Source organism: Anoplopoma fimbria, chromosome 7, assembly GCF_027596085.1.
Source record: "Anoplopoma fimbria isolate UVic2021 breed Golden Eagle Sablefish chromosome 7, Afim_UVic_2022, whole genome shotgun sequence".
Classification (NCBI taxonomy): domain Eukaryota; kingdom Metazoa; phylum Chordata; class Actinopteri; order Perciformes; family Anoplopomatidae; genus Anoplopoma; species Anoplopoma fimbria.
Window position 1 is genome coordinate 9,553,664 of NC_072455.1, and position 19,698 is coordinate 9,573,361.

Here is a 19,698-nt window from a genome sequence, read left to right on the forward strand (position 1 = left end):
GTAAATGTAAAAGAGGTTGATGAATTAAATACAGTTAGGGACCTGAAGACAAAATCAAATACCAACATATCAATAGTTTGTTTCATACTTATTTACACTGTTATGCGTCATGCTGGAGGAAATTAGGTTGAGAGCTCAAATTTTACACATTGGGGGAGGAAACCAAGCAGCAAGGTCATGTTGACTAACTAGCTCGATTTTGTTACCGATATGTTAGCTTGGGCAATATCAAATATCATGCTATCGTTGGAAATTCTATCCAATTTAAGTAAACTGAGCATGAGGACTCAGACTGTGAATTGGCCATGAATGATCTTTTGGGTCCAGAGTGTTTTATTCAGAGAGCAAAGAAGCATATCTGTACGACATGGCAGAAAGAAAAGGATGCAATTTAAATTTGGTTGGACTTTAATGTCTTTTTATTTGGCATTCATAGCTCTTGAATAGGGGACATGTTGATGTGTCACATTATACAATGTTTAAGTAAAAAGATATAAGTGAACAATGTAATCTACCTTCTTTATTACTTATATTTGGAGCTGAAATATATGATCCTACATGATGCAATCAAGTTCCCTTGTATTGTCTTAGAGTGTGTGTGTGTGTGTGTGTGTGTGTGTGTGTGTGTGTGTGTGTGTGTGTGTGTGTGTGTGTGTGTACACATGAAGCTGTCATATATCATGTGCTCAAGCGTCTATGTGCTGTCTGTGTGCAACGTGTGAACATGGTGAGGGTGTGTGATGTAACAGATGGAGCAAAGAGGAGGCGATAAACAAACGCAAGAGGTGAACGCATCACGTCTAATCTCCCATGGTGCCTCTGTGACAGGACATCCGGCACGTTTTCAACCATGTGGATCGTCCTGTTGCTGTCCAAAATGTGCATAAATGTGACGTGCAAAATAAAAATCCTTCACTTACAAGTCAAAGACCAGATAGTGGAATCCTTCCTCTGATATGCTGTCATGGAGCCGCACTGCAAGGGAGGGAAGAGAGAGTTCTTCAGTTATTTTATTTACTACTCCACTGCACTAGGCACCCTGCCAAATTGGCAGCAGTAGTACCTGTGTGAATTATGAACCCAGTGAACCTTTGTCTTCTTTCAATGTGACATGTGGTTAAGAGTTTTAGACATCATGTAGGCTTCTCTGGATTAAATGTCACAAATGCTGTTTTTAAAGGCTAAATGCCAACAAATAAATATTGAAGCAGAATATCTTTCTTAGATAAAAAAAGAAGAAGCTGCACAGCATTGAAATGTTGATTTAGAGTTTGAATGCCAATATTACGAATGAAGCTTTGAAGCTTCCAACTATTGGGCACAGCCCTAGAATTGTCTTATAATGATGAGTTTCATAATCAGTTAACTGATTAGAAAGAAGGGAAGGTACGTGGTCCTTGGCAACTGGACCCTCTGCAAACATTATCTAACAATCTTCTGTCCCATCAGCAACTCCATTTGACTGCATATGAGTAATTGAACCAATGCTGACGAGTAAAGTACTGTTGCTCGTCCCTGTGTGTGCAACAAGCAGAGTGTACGCACGTTGAAAACATCTATGAAGGCCCAACTTACAATCTGAATAAATAGCAGGAAACATACTGTGCCATTGACATTAGACCAGGTTTTTTAATAAAACAGTGTTTATTTTCTATTTATCGACTATTTATTAATATTGAATTTCTTCAGCTCTACAGAGCATTTGGGTAACAGGCTTCTCATTTTTGACCACCTGTAACCTATGCTTCTACCTGCTGAAATGACAAACTATTGTATATCAGCTGTAGAGAGTCAACATTAATTGCACAAGCAACTGGCTTAAGGGGCCAAATTAAAACTTGGCGATAGCCTGGAAAAAGGGCTCTTTGATGGCCAGTGTCTGTGCCCAACAAAATATCTCTAAAAGACCTCTTGTAACTCCACTGTATCATCCAAATGTAACTTTAAGTATTTGCAGTTCAACAAAACCAACTGAGTGTTGTGTCATCTCGACTGCCACAGTCATATCGCATTAGTCTCAGAAGTCGGTCAACTTTTCTGCTAATCAAATGAATATGTTCAACTAACTAGAATTTGAATTCTGAACCAGCATCTCCAGTATTTTGAGCAAGAAGCTTGTAAATTACAGGATGAAATAGGTTGGCTACACCTGTTACTTTAATGTGTCAGATTCATTTAATCAACATGTGATATATCTTTGGGTTTTAGCTGCAGGTTGCAAACATTAGTTTGACTGGCAGTTGTATTTTAGAGTTCATCCTAGATTGATTGATCACGGATTCTTAAGGATTTAGATTTGATACCTGGATTTGATATTGGTTTAATCATTAATATCTATTTAAACCCAATCCTATTCCATTCAGGTTAGTAAACATGATCAATTTATCTTTAGAGACACAATAATGCAGGTTTAAACAGGCTGAATAGAAAGCTTGGCTACAATGGATTTTGACTGTATGTTTCAATTAGATACAATTAATTATTTGTGTTTGGCCCCTTTAATGTCAGCATCTACAGAGTCCTTTGGTAATTCAACCAGCAGTGAGAGACTGACTGTACTGTGAATGTGTGAGACTGTGTCAATGTAAAGTTGAGAGCCTCTGGAAAGAGCTGATTCCAATTTCAGTGCTATAAAAAGGTTGGAGACAAAAAGGCCAGAGCCCGAGATGATGGATAAAAAGATTCTCCTGTAGAGATTCTCTGATTTCTCTGTTAGCTCCTCTCCTGATTGACATCTGAGAGATCTATCACTACGACGACCTTTTTGGAATAAGGGCTTTCCCCACAGCTGGATGCTGCGCAAATGGAATAGTAATGAGAGTGGGACTACCTCCTACCAGATCATCACTATCGGACAGGAGGCAGGTCTACCTCAAAGTGTGTGCTTGTGTGTGAGCAGGCTAGTAACGGAAATCTCCAGTTAAGGATTCAATAGTGGTAAATCTCCTTATATACTAGCTATATCAAGTATAACCGACTTAATATATATTTAAAGATCTATTTTTGGTGGCTGTTAACTAACCACTGTAGCTGCTTCTGTCAAAATAAAAAATAACCATGTTTCACCTCGGTTTGGTTCTGTTAATAGACATGGCAACCCTAACCCCCTGTAAAATAAGCCTCTCTTAACTAAACACTCCTCTGTGACATGTCTGTTAGTCAATAACTGACACTGGGACAATGGACCAGCAAACCAAATAACCTGGCTATTCCATTTGGAGGTTGGGGAGTTTTTTCCTGTGCCGATGTGAGGGTTTCGGGACAGAGGATGTCGCATGTGTACAGATTGTAAAGCCCTCTGAGGCTAATTTGCAATTTGTGATTTTGGGCTATAGAAAATAAATTGAAATTTGTCTCTTGCTCCGAACCCCCCAATCCTTCATTTCCATTAAAATAAAACAAATGTGACCAAACAACAAATAAATGCCAGTTGTCATGGTGTGACAAAGTCATTACTGAGGTGGTAGTTACATGCTTGGCCTTTGTGGTTCCTAAAGCAGGGAGGGAAGATAGAGGGAGGAGGGGGGACTCTATTTATAACAGCCATTACACAAGCCAGAGTAAAGTACCATTTAACTATTCAACCACATGACTTTGGGCAGAACTTGATTGTTTGCATAAACAGTTAAGAATCTCTACGTTCTCTAGAAAGTGCTACATTTTATTAACCAGGTTTTATTATTCATAAATCTGTTCATGCACTCACAGTGTGGGGATTCTCTATCCATTTAAAGACAAGAAGCTGGACCCAGAAAAGAACAAAAACAAATAATTCTTGGCTAGGAATGATTAAATAAAATGAATAAGGAACAAAATGAATGTATCTGATTGGCCAATGCAGCACCTGGCAAGATGTTGTCACATTGATGGCTAGCTCTGTGTTGGCAAACCCCCCCCTGCCCGCGGCACCATCTCATTTTCCCCCACACAGCTCAGAATTTGTTTTGAACATGTAGTTGGGGTCAAGGATCCAATTCTAAAGGTCCTTTTTTTCCCTTTCTAAATGTTCTTCCCCATCTGAAGGGAGCTCTATCTCGAAGGACTAGAAGGTGTCTCATGTTGTACTTATTGTAAATCCCTTTTAAGACAAATTTGTGATATGGGGACGAATAAACAAAATTGACTTGACCCGTCATTGCAATTTCCCCCAAAGTGACAAAACGGGTGTGTGCTTATGTGTGTTTGAGCAGAATGTGTACTTCTAAATAAAGTTGATGATCAAATGGTCAATGTGAACAGGAAGACGTGGATTGAGGAAGTTTTTCTCTGGCTTCCTAGTGAATAGTATGTTGTTAAAAGCACTAAGGATGAATAGGAATCCAGTGTACAGCATCAATATTGAATGAGTGTTCTATACATCTACAAAACCATCTTCAGGGCTAACCTTTTATGTTTTGAAACACATGGGTATATATAAACATAACTCCCCTTATGCCATCATAGGGAGAACAGAAAAAGATACAGTACATATAATGGGAGTGTTAGTTACCGATGTTGGGATGTTTGAGCAGGCGGCAGATCCTGGCCTCCCGCTCCAACTTCTGGTGATCTGTGGCGAAAAAAGACAAAATATCTGTCATCATCTGTCTGCTGAGCCTTCCTCACATTCTTCAAACCTCTCTACTGAGATTCCACATATTAAACACCACCCTACTCACATGTGCAGTAAAACCAACAGGCCTAAGTCATTACTGTGTACTATCACCAGGAGATGGACGCGAGGACAAACCCTAGCATATCTCGAGTATTACTGCAAATACAGCATGCGTTATCTGGTCAAACCATGAAGACGGAAACATATCTACAATGCAGTGAATATTCAGTTAAACAAAGACAAGGGCTGGATGTGATTTAACATGTAGAACCAGATGTTAAAACAACGTCATGTGTCGATGAAAGTAAGACATTAAAAATGACTATTGCTGCAATTTAACAGATGTTCTTGCATTATGCACCACAAAACCAAAACATGAGCTACAAGACCAGCAATGTTCTTTGCTTTCTGCTTGAATAAATACCACACTGGTAGTGTGTGGCTCACTGGCAGGTCCATTGCATTACATTACAACTCAAGTAAGACTATTGATTATTTTAATAATCGAGTTTTCTACCAATTATTCCAAACTGATAAAGTATCAGATATCTGTATACTTGTAAATATACAAAAGAGAAAATAAAACGGAACAACTAAGTAGTTTTCTTTTGAGAAACATCAACATTTTCATTGTTTTAATTGGATACAATAACATCGACTGTTAAAACTTAAACCATTTAGTGTATTTAGCAGCAGCTACTGATTGTCCTGAAGTCAGTGTAAACCGTCAAAATGTAAAGCCATCATTTGCAGTTGTTTCAGTCCCAAACTCAAGCACTCAATGCAACAAAATAAATAACTGCAACCCTCTTGATATGAAGTTCACTCTTTACCTTCAAAAATTTCTCAAAGCAATCACAACTTAATGTCTAATTACTTTTTCATTAGCTGAGTTCTGATTTTTGGGTCAACATTTTAGGGCTGCAAGTAACAATTAGTCCATTACCAATTAATTTATTTTCTCAATTAATTTATTGTTTTGTATAAAAACAAATGCCCCTTCTAATTTCCTAAAAGTGCAAAGTGATGTCTTCACGTTTGCTATCCTTAAAAAGAAAATCATCAAATCATCACGTGTGAGAAGCTGAAACCACAAAATGTTTGACAATTTGCTAAAAAATGAAAACCAAAATTATTATTCTATTATCAAAATACTTTCAGATTAATGTTTACTCTTGAGTAAAGCACTCTCATAAACTGGAGGGTTTCTATCACAGGTTTATTTTTCTGCCAAAACGACCTTACAGTTGTACTGATTCCATCCAGGCCATTTTTGTTATCAAACAGCAACTGTGCTCAAGTTTTTCTGAGACTGTAGCTTAGAATTAAGTAGTTCTCAAGCGGATGTCTCTCAGGAATACCTCAAGCCATGGAGGGCGTTTCCATTTTACTCCCCAAGCATAAACAGTAAAGTAAATCAATACTAACTAAATAAGGACTACAATGTTTGTCCCTATACATGCTTGAGAATAAACAAATCAAATGGACACTTTGATTTTATTTTTAAAAATTTACTGTGTAAACACATTTGATAAAACCCTTAAAAACATAAAGTTTACAGATGCATCGCTCAGTGAAAAGGTTTGTAGAAATAAGTGTTATTTTTCAAATGAATGCAGCAGACAGTTTGATTTATCAAAGATAATCTGGACACTATGGCAATAACAAATCCAGAAACAGGGTGCAATGGAGTACAAAACTGTGAGCAGCTTAAACATTAAAGAGGCGTCACTGGGGTCATCTCCAATTCAGCTCATTTGCTGTTCAACTCAAGAGGCTTGGAGGAGGCTGTATTAATGGAGACCAAGTTACCCAAAAGACTGTTGAATATTTCATTAACAGCTAATGTTAAAGTCTTGTATTATTCACCACTCTGGATCATAAGTGGGCTTGACAAATCCTAAAGAGGCTTTTCTATCTAGATTCACCAAAGGTGTAAAGTGGAGTTGAAGTGTACAGCATGCACTACAACAGGGTGGGCAATACCGCCTTATAATAATCCAGTGTTACTGAATGGTATATTTGAAATATTGAATATGAATATTCATGAAACACACAATATATATAAAAGTAATTTGAGGTAGATCTACCATACCCAAGCCACATCTACACCACTGGATTGGACATCCACTCTTTATATGTGGGTCAAGAGTGCAGATGACCACTGAGTAGATGTTTTTGTAAGCTTACGCTGTTGTAAGCTTTTTTGTATAGGTGCCTCTCAGCAAAATGTTGAGTGAATTTAGGCTGGGCTTTTATTGTGAAAGGTAAAACCTTAAGGGGCGTAGTGGAGAGCAAGGTAGTTCTCCAATCAGAGGGTCGGTGGTTCGATACCCGGCTTCGGCAGTCGATGTGTCCTTGGGCAAGACACTTAACCCCAAGTTGCTCCCGAAGGCTTGCCATCGGTGTGGACTGGATGTTGCATGAATGTTAGTTAGAGTCTGATGGTTAGCAAAAGTTTACAAGCTGGTTTATGCTATGTGCTTTTATTTGAGTTTCTGTTGAATTCCGCTGAGCAAATTTAAATTAATTTAATGATTTTGTTGTTTGTTTGTCTGTTTCATTGTTTGCTAGGTATGTTCTTTTCACTATTAAACTCTTTATTAGTTTAAAAAGTGAAAAAAATAGGCATCATAAATAACAGACCATTTAAGTTAATTTAGTTTTCTGTAATGCTGCAATGTATCAACTAGGGGGAGCTGTGCAAATGATGGGAGCAGACAGCATGAAATAGAAAGCAAAGGGAGGGAGAAAGACAGACTGTGTTTATGTGTACAAACAAACTTTACTGCACTGGTTTTATTTCCTGTGTTTGAAACGGAATCTGTTAAAAAGGGTGTAGGTCCTGATTACTATGCAAAGTTCTTGATCGGCTATTTTAACGACAACATTGTCAGTGAGTTGTTGATAGAATTATATGTTCATATTAGTGCATCATTTGCACAAAGTAAGAAATGGTGAACCAACCTGACTAATCATAAACTGCTTTCTAGCTACGGACCAATCAAAATGCTGCTATATAAATGTAATATTATCCTCTCCAAATAGCCTAGAGTGTAATCTGAACCGGCTTCTGTTCCCATGTAATCTAATTTGAGTTCCAGCCAGATGTGATCACAACGTCTCCAATAGCACCTCGCTTTACAAGTCCTACTCAGACCAATGGGATGTGCTTTTACAGGGGCTGTAATCCTCATGGTCACTGGCTGAATGTCTCGTCCTCTCCCCGTCTCCACAGCATACTCTCCACCCGCTGCACGGCACGCTGCTAATCTGTGACATAACAGGATTTACAGCATGAGTGGCGCTCACTCACCATCTCCGGCCGCACTGCAACCGCAGGCAACTGGTCTTTTCCTCGCCATGCTCCCTTTCAGCTCCTTACTTTGCTACACTGTATGTTTATGTAAGATTTAGAGCTACTTAACAGAGAACAAAATGTATATTTTAGTATAATTCATAACAATGTGCTGTTCCACTGTTCCATTCATTCTGAAGAAAGTAATATAGGTTAAAAGGGTACAGATTAGAATAAAGCTTGGTATCCAACCGTAATATTTTTTGGGTATAATCATAATAAATCATATATGTTTCAAAACTTCATTGTACTGAAAGCTGATCTCTGGTCATAATGTGGTTTGCTTAATTGTTACTTATTTTTATTAATCATTACATTTCCAATGAAAAGTGAATCTCTTTTCTATGGAGAGGAATAACATACAAATGTTATTGTATTTAATAAGTTTCATTCAAGCAGCATGAACAAACAAAGTTTCCATTTTGTATTCATGAAGCCAATCCAGGCATTAAACCAATCTACTGGGTCACAATAGCTAAATGTTTTGTTTTTTTCTCCACAATTTGCTTCCACAGTAGGAAAGAAGGGTGACTGGGTGTTGAAGCAGATATGATAAAATGGGGGCAGTCATGAAAAAGTCTTGTGGATGTGTGGGCTGAATATACAGGGTTTAGGCATTGGCACATGTGCTCTCCATTGATGGTGTGGTGTAGTATTATGAGCCAAGTCAAATCAATTTAATTTATATAGCCCAATATCACAAATCACAAATTTGCCTTAAAAGGGCTTTATAGTCTGTACAGTATATGACCATCACAGCAGATATGGAAAACTTCCCTTTTATACTATACTATAAATAGGTCTGAGATCGAAACTTGGATGTGTCTCAGTTTCTTAGTACTTTTACGGGCCAACTGAGACTTGCTGTTCTCTTTCTTCTTACTGCAGTACTGAAAACTTACTATTACAACTTTGTATTATATGTAATGGTAATCAGATTGAATTTATAAGCCAAAATATGTTGTCTTCAGTGGTAAAGTTTAAGGTTCAGGATCTGAGGAAAGTTATTGAAGCATTAAATTTACACACAGGTCCGTTGTTTTTCTACCAATATTTGGTCTCAGCTTCTAGGCCAGACAATGGTGTCCCCCCTACAGATCACTCCAATTCACCATAACACAAAAAGTAAAGACATAGCATGATGCTCCTTTCAGCTCCTTTCAGCTCAGCCTGGCTGTTTCTCAATCAAAAACCCAAGACCTTAGTGTGATTCACACTGGAGCTGGCCCATTTCTAAAACCCAGATGAGGTCCAGGCCATCGGCATCAGGACGATAAAAACGAGGGCAGCTGCTATTTTCAATGCAGCCGACTGGAGCTGCCTGCACAGTACCGTGAAAAAGCACATCTGGGTCCACATCCAGTCCCACACACATATTATTCATCACAGAGCAAACCAATTGTCAGGCTGTCCTAACATTACCTTGTTTAAAACAGGAGAAAGGGGGGGGGGGGCTTCTTCCAAGCTACTGACCTCTGAGCTCTTAGTATATATGAGAAAAGATCCCTCCTTCCTCACCAATTCCACCTGATGTTATTAAAGTAATAGGTGAGTAATGGAGTTTGGAGCCAGGAGACCGAGAGAGTGAATGTGATATAAAAAATAGAAAGAAAAACAACTAAAAGCAGCCCCGGTGCCGACACACTGCCAACACACACATCCTAATGCTTTTTCTTTCCTTATTCCCCCTAGCAATGCTCCCTTCACATTTCCTGGCTCTCACCTTTGGATGCTCGCTCCAACAAGAATGCAGAGAAAGCATCATAAGGGTGTGGAGAAAACAGAATGTGTGACAAAGAGTCTAGAAGGTGCTCAGTGTTAATACTGGTAGATGTAAGTGCTGTCTTTGACACTGTGGACCACCACACATACCTCTTTGGTCCACCAACTAGTTTGTGGGGCACCCAAGGTGACATACTGGGTGCTATATGATTACATGTTTAAATTTGAACCTTTGGGTCACGCTATCAGCCGGTACAAGAGTAAGAGCTGAAATGATTGATGATAAATTCAATTAGTTAATCATTAAAAAAAGTAATGCAACCACACTGCCGGTCAAAGGTTTGGGACACCAAGCTTGATTTTTTTACAGTCAGGTGGCATGATTTTTGGTTTTAGAACGTCTTCTTTACAAATTGAAATTATTTAATATGAAGGGTTTGCAAGAAAGGTCATGTTTTGTAGAAGGAGAACAAAAGACTGTACAATGTTTCAACCAGACTTACAACTGAAATGGCAGTAAGAGACAAAGTCTCTGAGTCTCTGGGCAACAGCTGAATAAGAATTGAAGAAACCACCAGTGAGCAATAGACAAACTAAACAGTTTTGGACAGGCAGCAAGAGGTATTAAAAACTGAAGGTCTGTGCTGGACACAAACATACCGACAATCCAACAGATTAGAAGCAAATTATAACAAAACTAGAATGGCACTCGCCACTTGGAGAGCACAGACGAGGTCCATTCAGGTGCTCCTCGGATGGTCCCATCTCCTAAGTTGGGAAGTCGTTCCTGAATTTGTGTTCATTAACTTCAAGTTTCAATGTGGAAACAACATGGACGCTACAAAGATGTGTTTTATTTAACAACACGTCAGCTGTTTTTGAGTTAATTACGCTTGGAGGGAATTATCGCAGAAGTACATGAATACAGCACAAATGCCCAACCTCACAATTTTGATTTAAGTGAAACATACTGTAATACAGTCAAAAATAGACAAACAGACAAACCAAGCCAAGACTTCAAAGTTAGCAGGTGTATCCGGGTTTTGGCAGACAGCTGCTCTCCCCTCCTCCTGGTACTGCTTACTGCCTCTGAATCTTTATTATTTATTATTTATTACCATAACGGACCACCCATGATTTAGGCTCACAGAAGAGCTGAGCAATGCTTTATAAGCAATTAACAAACTGTTTGGTTGATCCACCTTTCTGTCTTAAGATTTGAACATTTAAATTTGAACTAGTAAAAAAAGAACTAGTGAAAAGTCTCTGATTAACACCTGTTCAGGGTCCCTAACGTACACCCCTGAAAAGCATGCTCCAGGCTTGGGAAGCCAGCAGGGAAAATATAAATTATTTTCTTTCAGAAATAAAGAAAATGAAATAAGAAATAAAGACTTGGGAATATAATAAGGATCCTTGGAGGTGGAGAATCCAAAGAAAGCACTTCAAAAAGCAGCGTTTTCTATAAACACCATCTCTAACTGTTATCCTTGAGCAGCAAAACGAGATTTGCAATCATAAAGCTCTTTCCAGCATCGCTCTACTGATCCTCGTTTCCTCTAAGGCTGGCAGGGAGCCCAAACACACAGCCTCAAACAAACCTGAGCACACCGGCTCATGAATACGATAATAACTTGAGGGATGTAAACAACATTTTCACTGACAATGTGCCAATCCTCATTGTGCAGCCCCACAGAGGGTTAGTCGGTCGGTTTCACAGTTCTATTCTGATGCTTGAGCTGACAATGATCATAAGCAATCATATTCCACATGACGTCATTCACTGGTGGGGTTGCAGTGGCACTGGAGACTCTGCTGTGGGTGTAATTGGTGTTGCCATGCTGTGCCATGTGTTTAGCTGGCAGCGCATTGAGTCACTGCTGTGTCGACACTCACTGGAGGCTTAGAGTCAGCGCTGAGGTTTGTGTAATGACCGCTCGTTCATTCACCTCATCGGTTTCTGCTCATTTAGCCTGGTGCATATTTTCAGTATCTGACTGCTGGCGTTAAGGAAAATTGTGAACAAACTGCGATTATATACAGTTGTCTAGTCTTAGCGACCACTCAAAGCTCTTGTCGGCACAAGCCAGTATTAACCCATTTACAAAGTCAATCAATGGTGGCAGAGGCTTCCATACAAGGTGCCACCTGTTCAGGAGAGACAACCATTCACACACAATCACACTGATGGCTCAGCCGTCAGGAACAATTTGGGGTTCAGTATCTTCCCAGAGAACTATGGGTGGGACAAAATATATATAAGGTATATATTTTGCCTGGGATGAACTAGTACACCTGTTTTTTAATGTGTGCATGTGTGTAGTGTAGTAGTCCCACCTTGTTCACATGCACCTGTGTTGATCAGGTGTGTTGTTAGCGGTAAGCAGCCGGTGGGAAGCCCAATCTCATTCATTCATTCATTTTCCAGAACCTGCTTATCCAGTTAAGGGTCGCAGGGGTGCTGGAGCCGATCTCAGCTGTCAATGGGTGAAGGCAGGGTTCACCCTGGACAGGTCGCCAGTCTGTCCCAGGGCTGACATATATAGACAGACAACCATTCACACTTCTTCAATGACCCTTAGCTGCATGTCTTTGGACTGTGGGAGGAAGCCGGAGAACCCGGAGAGAACCCACGCTGACACGGGGAGAACATGCAAACTCCACACAGACGGTTGTCTTCTGGGAATTGAACCCGGGCCCCTCTTGCTGTGAGGCGACAGTGCTAACCACTACACCACCGTGCAGCCGAAGCCCAATCTCGCTTGGCTAAATAAAAGTTCACAGTTAACGTCAACGTGGGATACACTGTACATGAATCTGACTCTGTACTACTACTGAATATGAGGAAGCTTTTCAATCGTAATATACCAGTGAAGCCTTTTGGAGATTAATTTCCAAAAACATCCATAAATAACATTAGCAAGTATTGTTACAGAACAAAAAACAAAAGAGTGACACACACATGCTGAAAGTGACTTTTTAGACTTCATTCCTTCTACTTATTTGAGCAAAAAAATGATATTTTAGCTCAGATTGCCCTGGAAGAACAGCACACATGTCCTGTTCTGTGCTTTAATACTCTAAACATGGTCAGTGGGATTATAGTTTTGTGTTGGGATGAGTTTATGGGGAAAGCAAAGACAGCAACCCTTGCAGGAGAGCTACATAGATAAGTGCTTCAAATTAAGTGCTTGTCAGATTGTCAAATGATAGAACCTTCAATCTGACAATCAGTTCAGTTCACACACTACTTGTCAATTATGTGTTTACAAAAAGTGCAGCTGATTGTCTGATTGTCCGTATTTGTGTTGAGACTACAAAAAGGAACACAATAGACTGACCTCTTGGAGAAAAGTCACAGAAGCTCTTCAACCACCTGTAAGAACCTGAGAAAAAAGGGACTCTCAAACCTTTCTGGATCGTGGGGTTCTAGCCATTATCACTCTTTCTGCTCCTTTTTAAATGTGTTCTCCTGCTACATGGTTCTCGTTGGTGAAATAAACCTTGCCTCATCTCTCTGCTCTGCTCCCCACTTTACTGTTGGCTTATCTCAAATCAGGGATCATAGCGAACCTTAAGGTATGCTGTAGATTCACGCTGAATAATGTTTAAATTAAACATGCCAGCTTGACCCCCTCCACCCCTCTGTACCAAAGGAATATATAATGAGCTATTTTTTTATATGTGCAGGTGACTACCTTTCTATCCACACTAATTATTGTCGAGGTCTTTGTCCACCCAGAGCTCCTGTCTTTCCCCAGTGTGTCCGTCTGTCCTGCTTAGGATACAGATCATATTCTGCTCCAACGTCTCAGTCTGGGCTTCCCCAGCCAAATCCTGATGTACCACAAGAAATACTTACACACACTTCCACCCGCATACTCGGGCTCATTTGTAGCCCAATCTCTCTGGCCCACTTTAAGCCACAGAGGATATTCCAGCCAGAGCCTGGCTGAGCTCAGAGGCCGCACAAAGAGGACCAACCCACAAACTAAACTCCATCGTACAGCTTATGTCGCCAGTAAACTAACACAGCACGAAAAATGTTTGGAAAAATATGACTCAACATCTAAATTAGGATAACCGCCTCACGGTTGTCACTAGTGAAGTTACAGATTACATCAACGTCTGTCCAAAATGTCATCACTTAGTGAGGTCACAGTGAGTTAGGAGCAGTGGGCTGCTGTTAAGAGCCCAGGGAGCAACTCAGGGTTACCCCAAAAACGTATTGTCACGCCTCCACCAGACACCGCTGCTGCTGGAGTGGAGGCATAAAGAAAAGCAGTAGGCTTTCTCTGTATGGGAACTCTGTACTTTATTGAGAGAGAGGTGCTGAGGGAAATGGAAAGAGGTGACGAGAGCCATATATACTATAAATATATATATATATTTATCTTTTTTTGTGAGTTGTGAATGTGATGGTGTTTGTATATATATATACGTATATATATAATCTTGGATTATAATTTTAAATCTGTAAATGAAAGTCTGCGAGACACAAAAATGATCATGATCATCCATCAGTGACTCATTTTGACAGATTCTTTTGATTACAGTGCTGTGAAGCAGAAAGGGAGCCTGTCAGTGGACATGAAGCCCTGTCACACTACAGCATGCTAAACTCCATGTTCTCTGACCGAGCGGCTTCCACTCTACGTCACCCCGGGCACACCTTCCACCCAGGATTCTGAAGCTGTGGAGGGAGGTGATACGACAAGTCAGCGTGTGGGCCGGCAGGGGGCACCGCCAAGGGGAGACTGCTGTCAGCGTGCTGCCTGCTATCACCGACAGCCAGACATTCAGACAACGTCATGAGCAGTCAGCGCGGCATCTGTCATAATCCCACATCCGACAGTTCAGCCTCCTGACTGTGTGTTACACACTCAGTCCCTCCTCGCAGGCACTGCCGTTCGAGGTGCTATGTAAAAATAAACGTGTATATGGAAAATGCAGCACTTTCACTGGACTTTTTCATGCTTGCTACACAATCGTCAAGTTACTGCCACTGGAGTTTTAGGAAGTAGTCCATCTAACTAGGAGGTCCCCTCTCTGTTTAAATCAATGCAATATTTAATGTGTTTTGTCCTTAATTATTTTGTTATTATCTTGAAACACTGAGCACCACTCTCCATTCTCCAGACGGCGGGACCCAACCTCTCAGCTGAGCGCTCACACGCAATCATATAGAGCATGGGAAGACGGGGCTTCTACAGACTGACAGGCATGTTTCTCCATTATCATGCTCCCATTGCTTTGAAGAGGAGGATAGTGGTCGTAAGATGTACACACTTAGCAAATCACAACTTGTTAATCAATCAATCGCTTGTTCCCTCATCTGTTCTCACTTCCCTTGTTAGTCAGTCACTCTTTATTCCACTCGGCTCCGTTCTTTATCAGTCGGTTATCATTGCTGTTTGGACTTTTGTTATCTACTACCTGTTCCCCTGTTATCTACCCGCCTGCTGTTACCCGCCTGCCTTTGGACACACTGACTGCAATCCTTTTTTGTAATATTATTTAACTGCACCAGTTAAAATGTAACTGCCTGTCCTAATCTACATTTGGGTCCTTCCCTGCTGCCTGCTCCCCTAAACTGTGAAATGTTCATGCTGAATTACTTTTTTTACATTTTTACATGGAGAAACTCAGTTTTTGCTGAATAGGGGACAAAGCAGAGACACTACAAAATCAATATGAATACATAAATACTGCTCTTAAGTAACAAAAATCTGCAACTGCTGGACTTGAGTGAGGCTTTTTTGTCAATACAGACTTTGCGGAAGTGAAAAGAATTGTCCAGTTCAAATACATTATTGCAGGGGCCAAATTATAGCAAGTGGACAAGGTTATATCTTCACACTGCCTTGGGCCAAGATGCTGATATTTGGACTGTACCATCCTATCACCCTACAGATTCAGTGGTGTGAAAATTATGATTGGACAAACATTAGTTTTGGGCATTTTCAGCATGGGGCAAATTTTGCTGAAAAATCACAGTTCCTCTTATTTGTTTCAAACTTGGCACATTAGGAGAGGTGTCCCAAAGGATTCAAATTCCAAAGTTTCAGCATTTGTCGCATGCATTGTGGAGATATGACACTGAATATCCTGCAGTGTCCAGAAGAGGGTAGAGAGTGTATCTTAATGGCAGATGGAGAAAGGAGTGAGAGGGGAATTGAAAAACAATGTTTTTTATTTGTTCAATAAAGATTATATGAGAGCCAAATAAAATAGACACAAAGGAAATAATCAAGGGCCAGCTAGAAGGGTAAAAGAGCAAACAAAGAGATCATTTAAAGTGAATATATTGAGTTGGTATAAAAGCGCATCTTGTGAGGAAGAGCACAGAAAGGAGTGAGCTGAATCAAAATAAAAAGACAGAAGAAGTGATGGACATAATTGTACGCAGAGAGACACGACAGTATGATTAGTCGGGAGCCAGTAAGAGAGAAGAGCAAATAAGCTTTCAGATTTTTGGTGTTTTCTATCAGGTTTAATGTTTGTGCCGCCATTCAAAGGGTGAATAAAAAGAGGGGGAATGAATCACGCTGGTTCCTCACAAGTCAAACACACCCTTTCCATCTCTACCTGTTGTCAAGCAACAAAGTGTTTAGAGAACATGTTCCCGCTTTGTTGCTACTCAACAACCCCCTATTCAGGGCTGTTCTTGCTTCACACTTCTTTGGTGCTGCTCTCAAGGGAGTGAAGATTGAGGTAGCTGAAAACCAGCGAAGCGCTACAAGCCTGTCTTTTCTGTCGGTATGTCTATAGAATGGACATCTATATCTGTTCTGCTCGGCTGCCAACCACTTCTCTCGTCATGTCAATCCACCAGTCTGAGTGTGAATACTATGGACAGTGACCTTGGCAAATATTCTCTTCAATAAATATATTTAGATGGACACACCAATACCCCAATTATTGGGGGTAGGCAACTCATACTGCAATATTTCAAATCACTTGGTGATTGGTTAAAATACCAGAAGATCGTCAAGAAATGTCTTGATTTGCTCGACCAGCATTCCAAAACCCAAAGAAATGTAATTAACTCAAATATTAAATTATTGAAATATTTAAGAGAAGATAATTATGATGAAAAGGAACACAAATATAATAAAGCCATCTATACATTCATTAAGTGTCTTATACCACGTTGTTGTTACATTAGGGTCGGCCTACACAACAGTTTAAGAGCAAGTTATGTATGTTATTTTGTACAAGTGCATGAACACTGAAACAGGAATTTCAACCCAGTTGTTTTTCTGTGACGTGTACGTAAAACTTCTGGTTAAAATTCAAATGCTACTTAGACCATCATTTTAAATGCAAATGTGGAGACAGCAAAAAAAAAATTCCGAGCAAACTAGACTTGCAGTATCACTTTCATCAGCTGTGAAAAGTTTCATGATCAAGGATTTGACATGATCGGGTTTTATTACCATAATAATGGAGTTTAAATCATCTGGAAATGAGGGAATATATAGTAGGAGGTCTTCTGCATAGCTATACATTGGGCCTTGTTCCTGTCAAATGGTAACATACAAACTGAAATGAAGGGTGCCTTAACAACATAAATTCCTGTACCTCACCAAATCAGATAACAAAAAATTGTTTTTAAATCCCCATAAGTCATTCTGGACAAGATCATAAGCTACACAACTTTACCAAAAATAAGATTTACTGTACGTATTTTGCATTTCTGTGCTTGACTGCTTCTTTATGTCTCTGACAAATGTGCCAAAGACCATGGGGATTTGGTTTGTAGTAACATCTATTTTTGGCCGTCTCCCTCCCCCACATCTGCTCATTCAAATTAGTCTAGATAGCGCCAGGCTCATTCAAATTGCAGCCAGGGTTCAAGTCAAGCATTGTTTATACCATCAACAGCATGCCCAACAAGACTCAGAAATTCATACAGTATCCGCTGTAGCAATTGAGATTTAATGAGAGGAATTCAAGAGGGAGATGAAAATATGTATGGATTGTTAAAAAGCAAGGGGAGGGTGTGCAATATGTCTGAAAAGCTAAATGTGATGGGGCTCAAGGTAATTCATAGTTTTAGTCACGTGACCTGCGCGGCGACCAACATGGCGGATAGCACTGGATTCTCCATAGAGACGCAGCACAAGCCAGTCAATTTTCCTCCGGTTCAATTCCACGAATGTTTGAAGTACCTCTCAACTAAAGAAAAACAAAGATATCAGATCAAACTTAATGTTTTGGGCACTTACGATCTATAGACAGCACTTATCGCCGTATTTCAGTCACTAAAATCCGCCACGTCCCGCAAGAGCTCAGCTTCGGCGATGTTAACTTTGATCTTGTGGAGAATCCCTCACCTTGCTGTCTCCAAGATGAAAGCGTACAATAGTGTTTACAACTCCTATTCTAGCAGCTACATGATACCACTAACCCATCTGAAGGCAAGTATTTATTTGAGAAATGTAAATGGATGTATGTGCCAACACAATACCAAAGTTTTTGTACAGATACACCACTGTTTTCTTGTTGCTGATATGATACCCACGTTTTGGTCCGGATGCTATCCTTTTTTTAATAATTTCTTAAAAAGATGCAAACATTTTTTGGTGCTCATATAATGTCCAAGTTCTTGGTACAGACTTTTTTTTTCTGATGCCTTAGTTTGTTTTTTAGAAACTTACATCTTACTTCATAACCAATCCAAACATGTTATGTGGCGATATGATATCCCTATTTTCTGTACATATACAATTTTATGTTCAGTTACTTCTTTAGGAATGGTACAAATCATAAATATTTGCGCAGATACACTTCCCAAGTTTTCAGTACAGATACAAGCTAATGTATTTAAAAAGTTTTTGTGACAGATATGACACTTCATTTTCATTAACATTTTGTTCTACAAAACTCTTCCTTCAATCCAATCATTTTAAAACAATAGTCTAAAAATGGCAACATTTCTCTTGCAACCTTTAGACATCAATCTGAAAGATAATGCATACTGTACAATGCACAAGCCAACAAACAGATTGCCATAATTGCATTTCATCATTTAAAAAAAAGAAAAAAGAAAAAAAAGAAAACTTCCCAGCAGGTCAAGCAAATGAAGGTTAAATTGGGTTACATCATCACATCTGTTTCCAGGGAGGCCCTAAGGGAAGAAATTGTCCGCTCAGGTTCACCTCAAAAACAATAAAAGAAGTTAAATCACAAAACTACGTCATACTGCATCTCTTGTATCAAATAAACCTTTGCTGTGTTGAACAGTAATACATCTGCACAAGAAAGTCAATTCATTGACAGCCTGTTTTCAGTTTGTTGTGATGACAGTGGAGAATAAAAATGGAGGGGGCTCAGAAAATCCCTCTCTCCTTCCTCTCAGGCTGAGTGCCCTCTGAAGAGGGCCAACCTTTAAATCCCCTGTCCTCCCTCTAATCTGGGGCTGGAACAGAGCATGTGCCCCGGTTCTGAGATAAAACAGATAAGAGGAGAATTTAAAAAAGTTCCTCTCCTGACACCAAAGTTCAGAACTAAGCCTGGCAATGAGAGGCAAGCAAACAATGGCAACAGCATGAGTGGTAATCAATATTAATTACAACACAAATATCACCAACCAAACTAGGGAAAATATTCACTTTAGATTATTGACTAATACTGAAACTTGATGAATTTTCATTTCTTTCAAGGAATTTATTATGATTCCTGTTTTCTTGCGCAAAATGAGGTTTGACTTTAAAACAAAAAAAATTATGTAATAAAATCATAACATGGAATATATATTGAGTATTTTTTGTTATTTATTAATAAATATGTATTAAAACATATAGCATAGCCTCTTAATAATACCAGTGTTCGTATATGCTTGGTAATAGGGGGGCGTCTGACCATCTTATGAGGCTAGAGTGTCACCAAAGCTAAAAGGTTTTCATGCAGCAAATTTGGTTTGTTGTTTCAGTGGTTTGATAAGCATTGGTTTTGACCTGGGGAATACCAGGAACTCAATTCCCAGTATCCAACCCCAATTCACAAGGCCACATCATAG

General features: G+C 39.6%; 1 protein-coding gene across 1 annotated transcript in view; it reads right to left on the reverse strand.

Moving 5' to 3' along the window:
* The window catches only part of camk2d1 (calcium/calmodulin-dependent protein kinase (CaM kinase) II delta 1), a 79,254-nt gene that overhangs the window by 36,485 nt on the left and 23,071 nt on the right, over positions 1-19,698 (reverse strand). Inside the window, exons 3-4 of the mRNA XM_054601155.1 lie at positions 4,490-4,549; positions 921-975 (exon numbers count right to left, since the gene is read on the reverse strand). Of these exons, the coding sequence (XP_054457130.1) occupies positions 921-975; positions 4,490-4,549 (115 nt within the window). The remainder of the gene's footprint in view (positions 1-920; positions 976-4,489; positions 4,550-19,698) is intronic.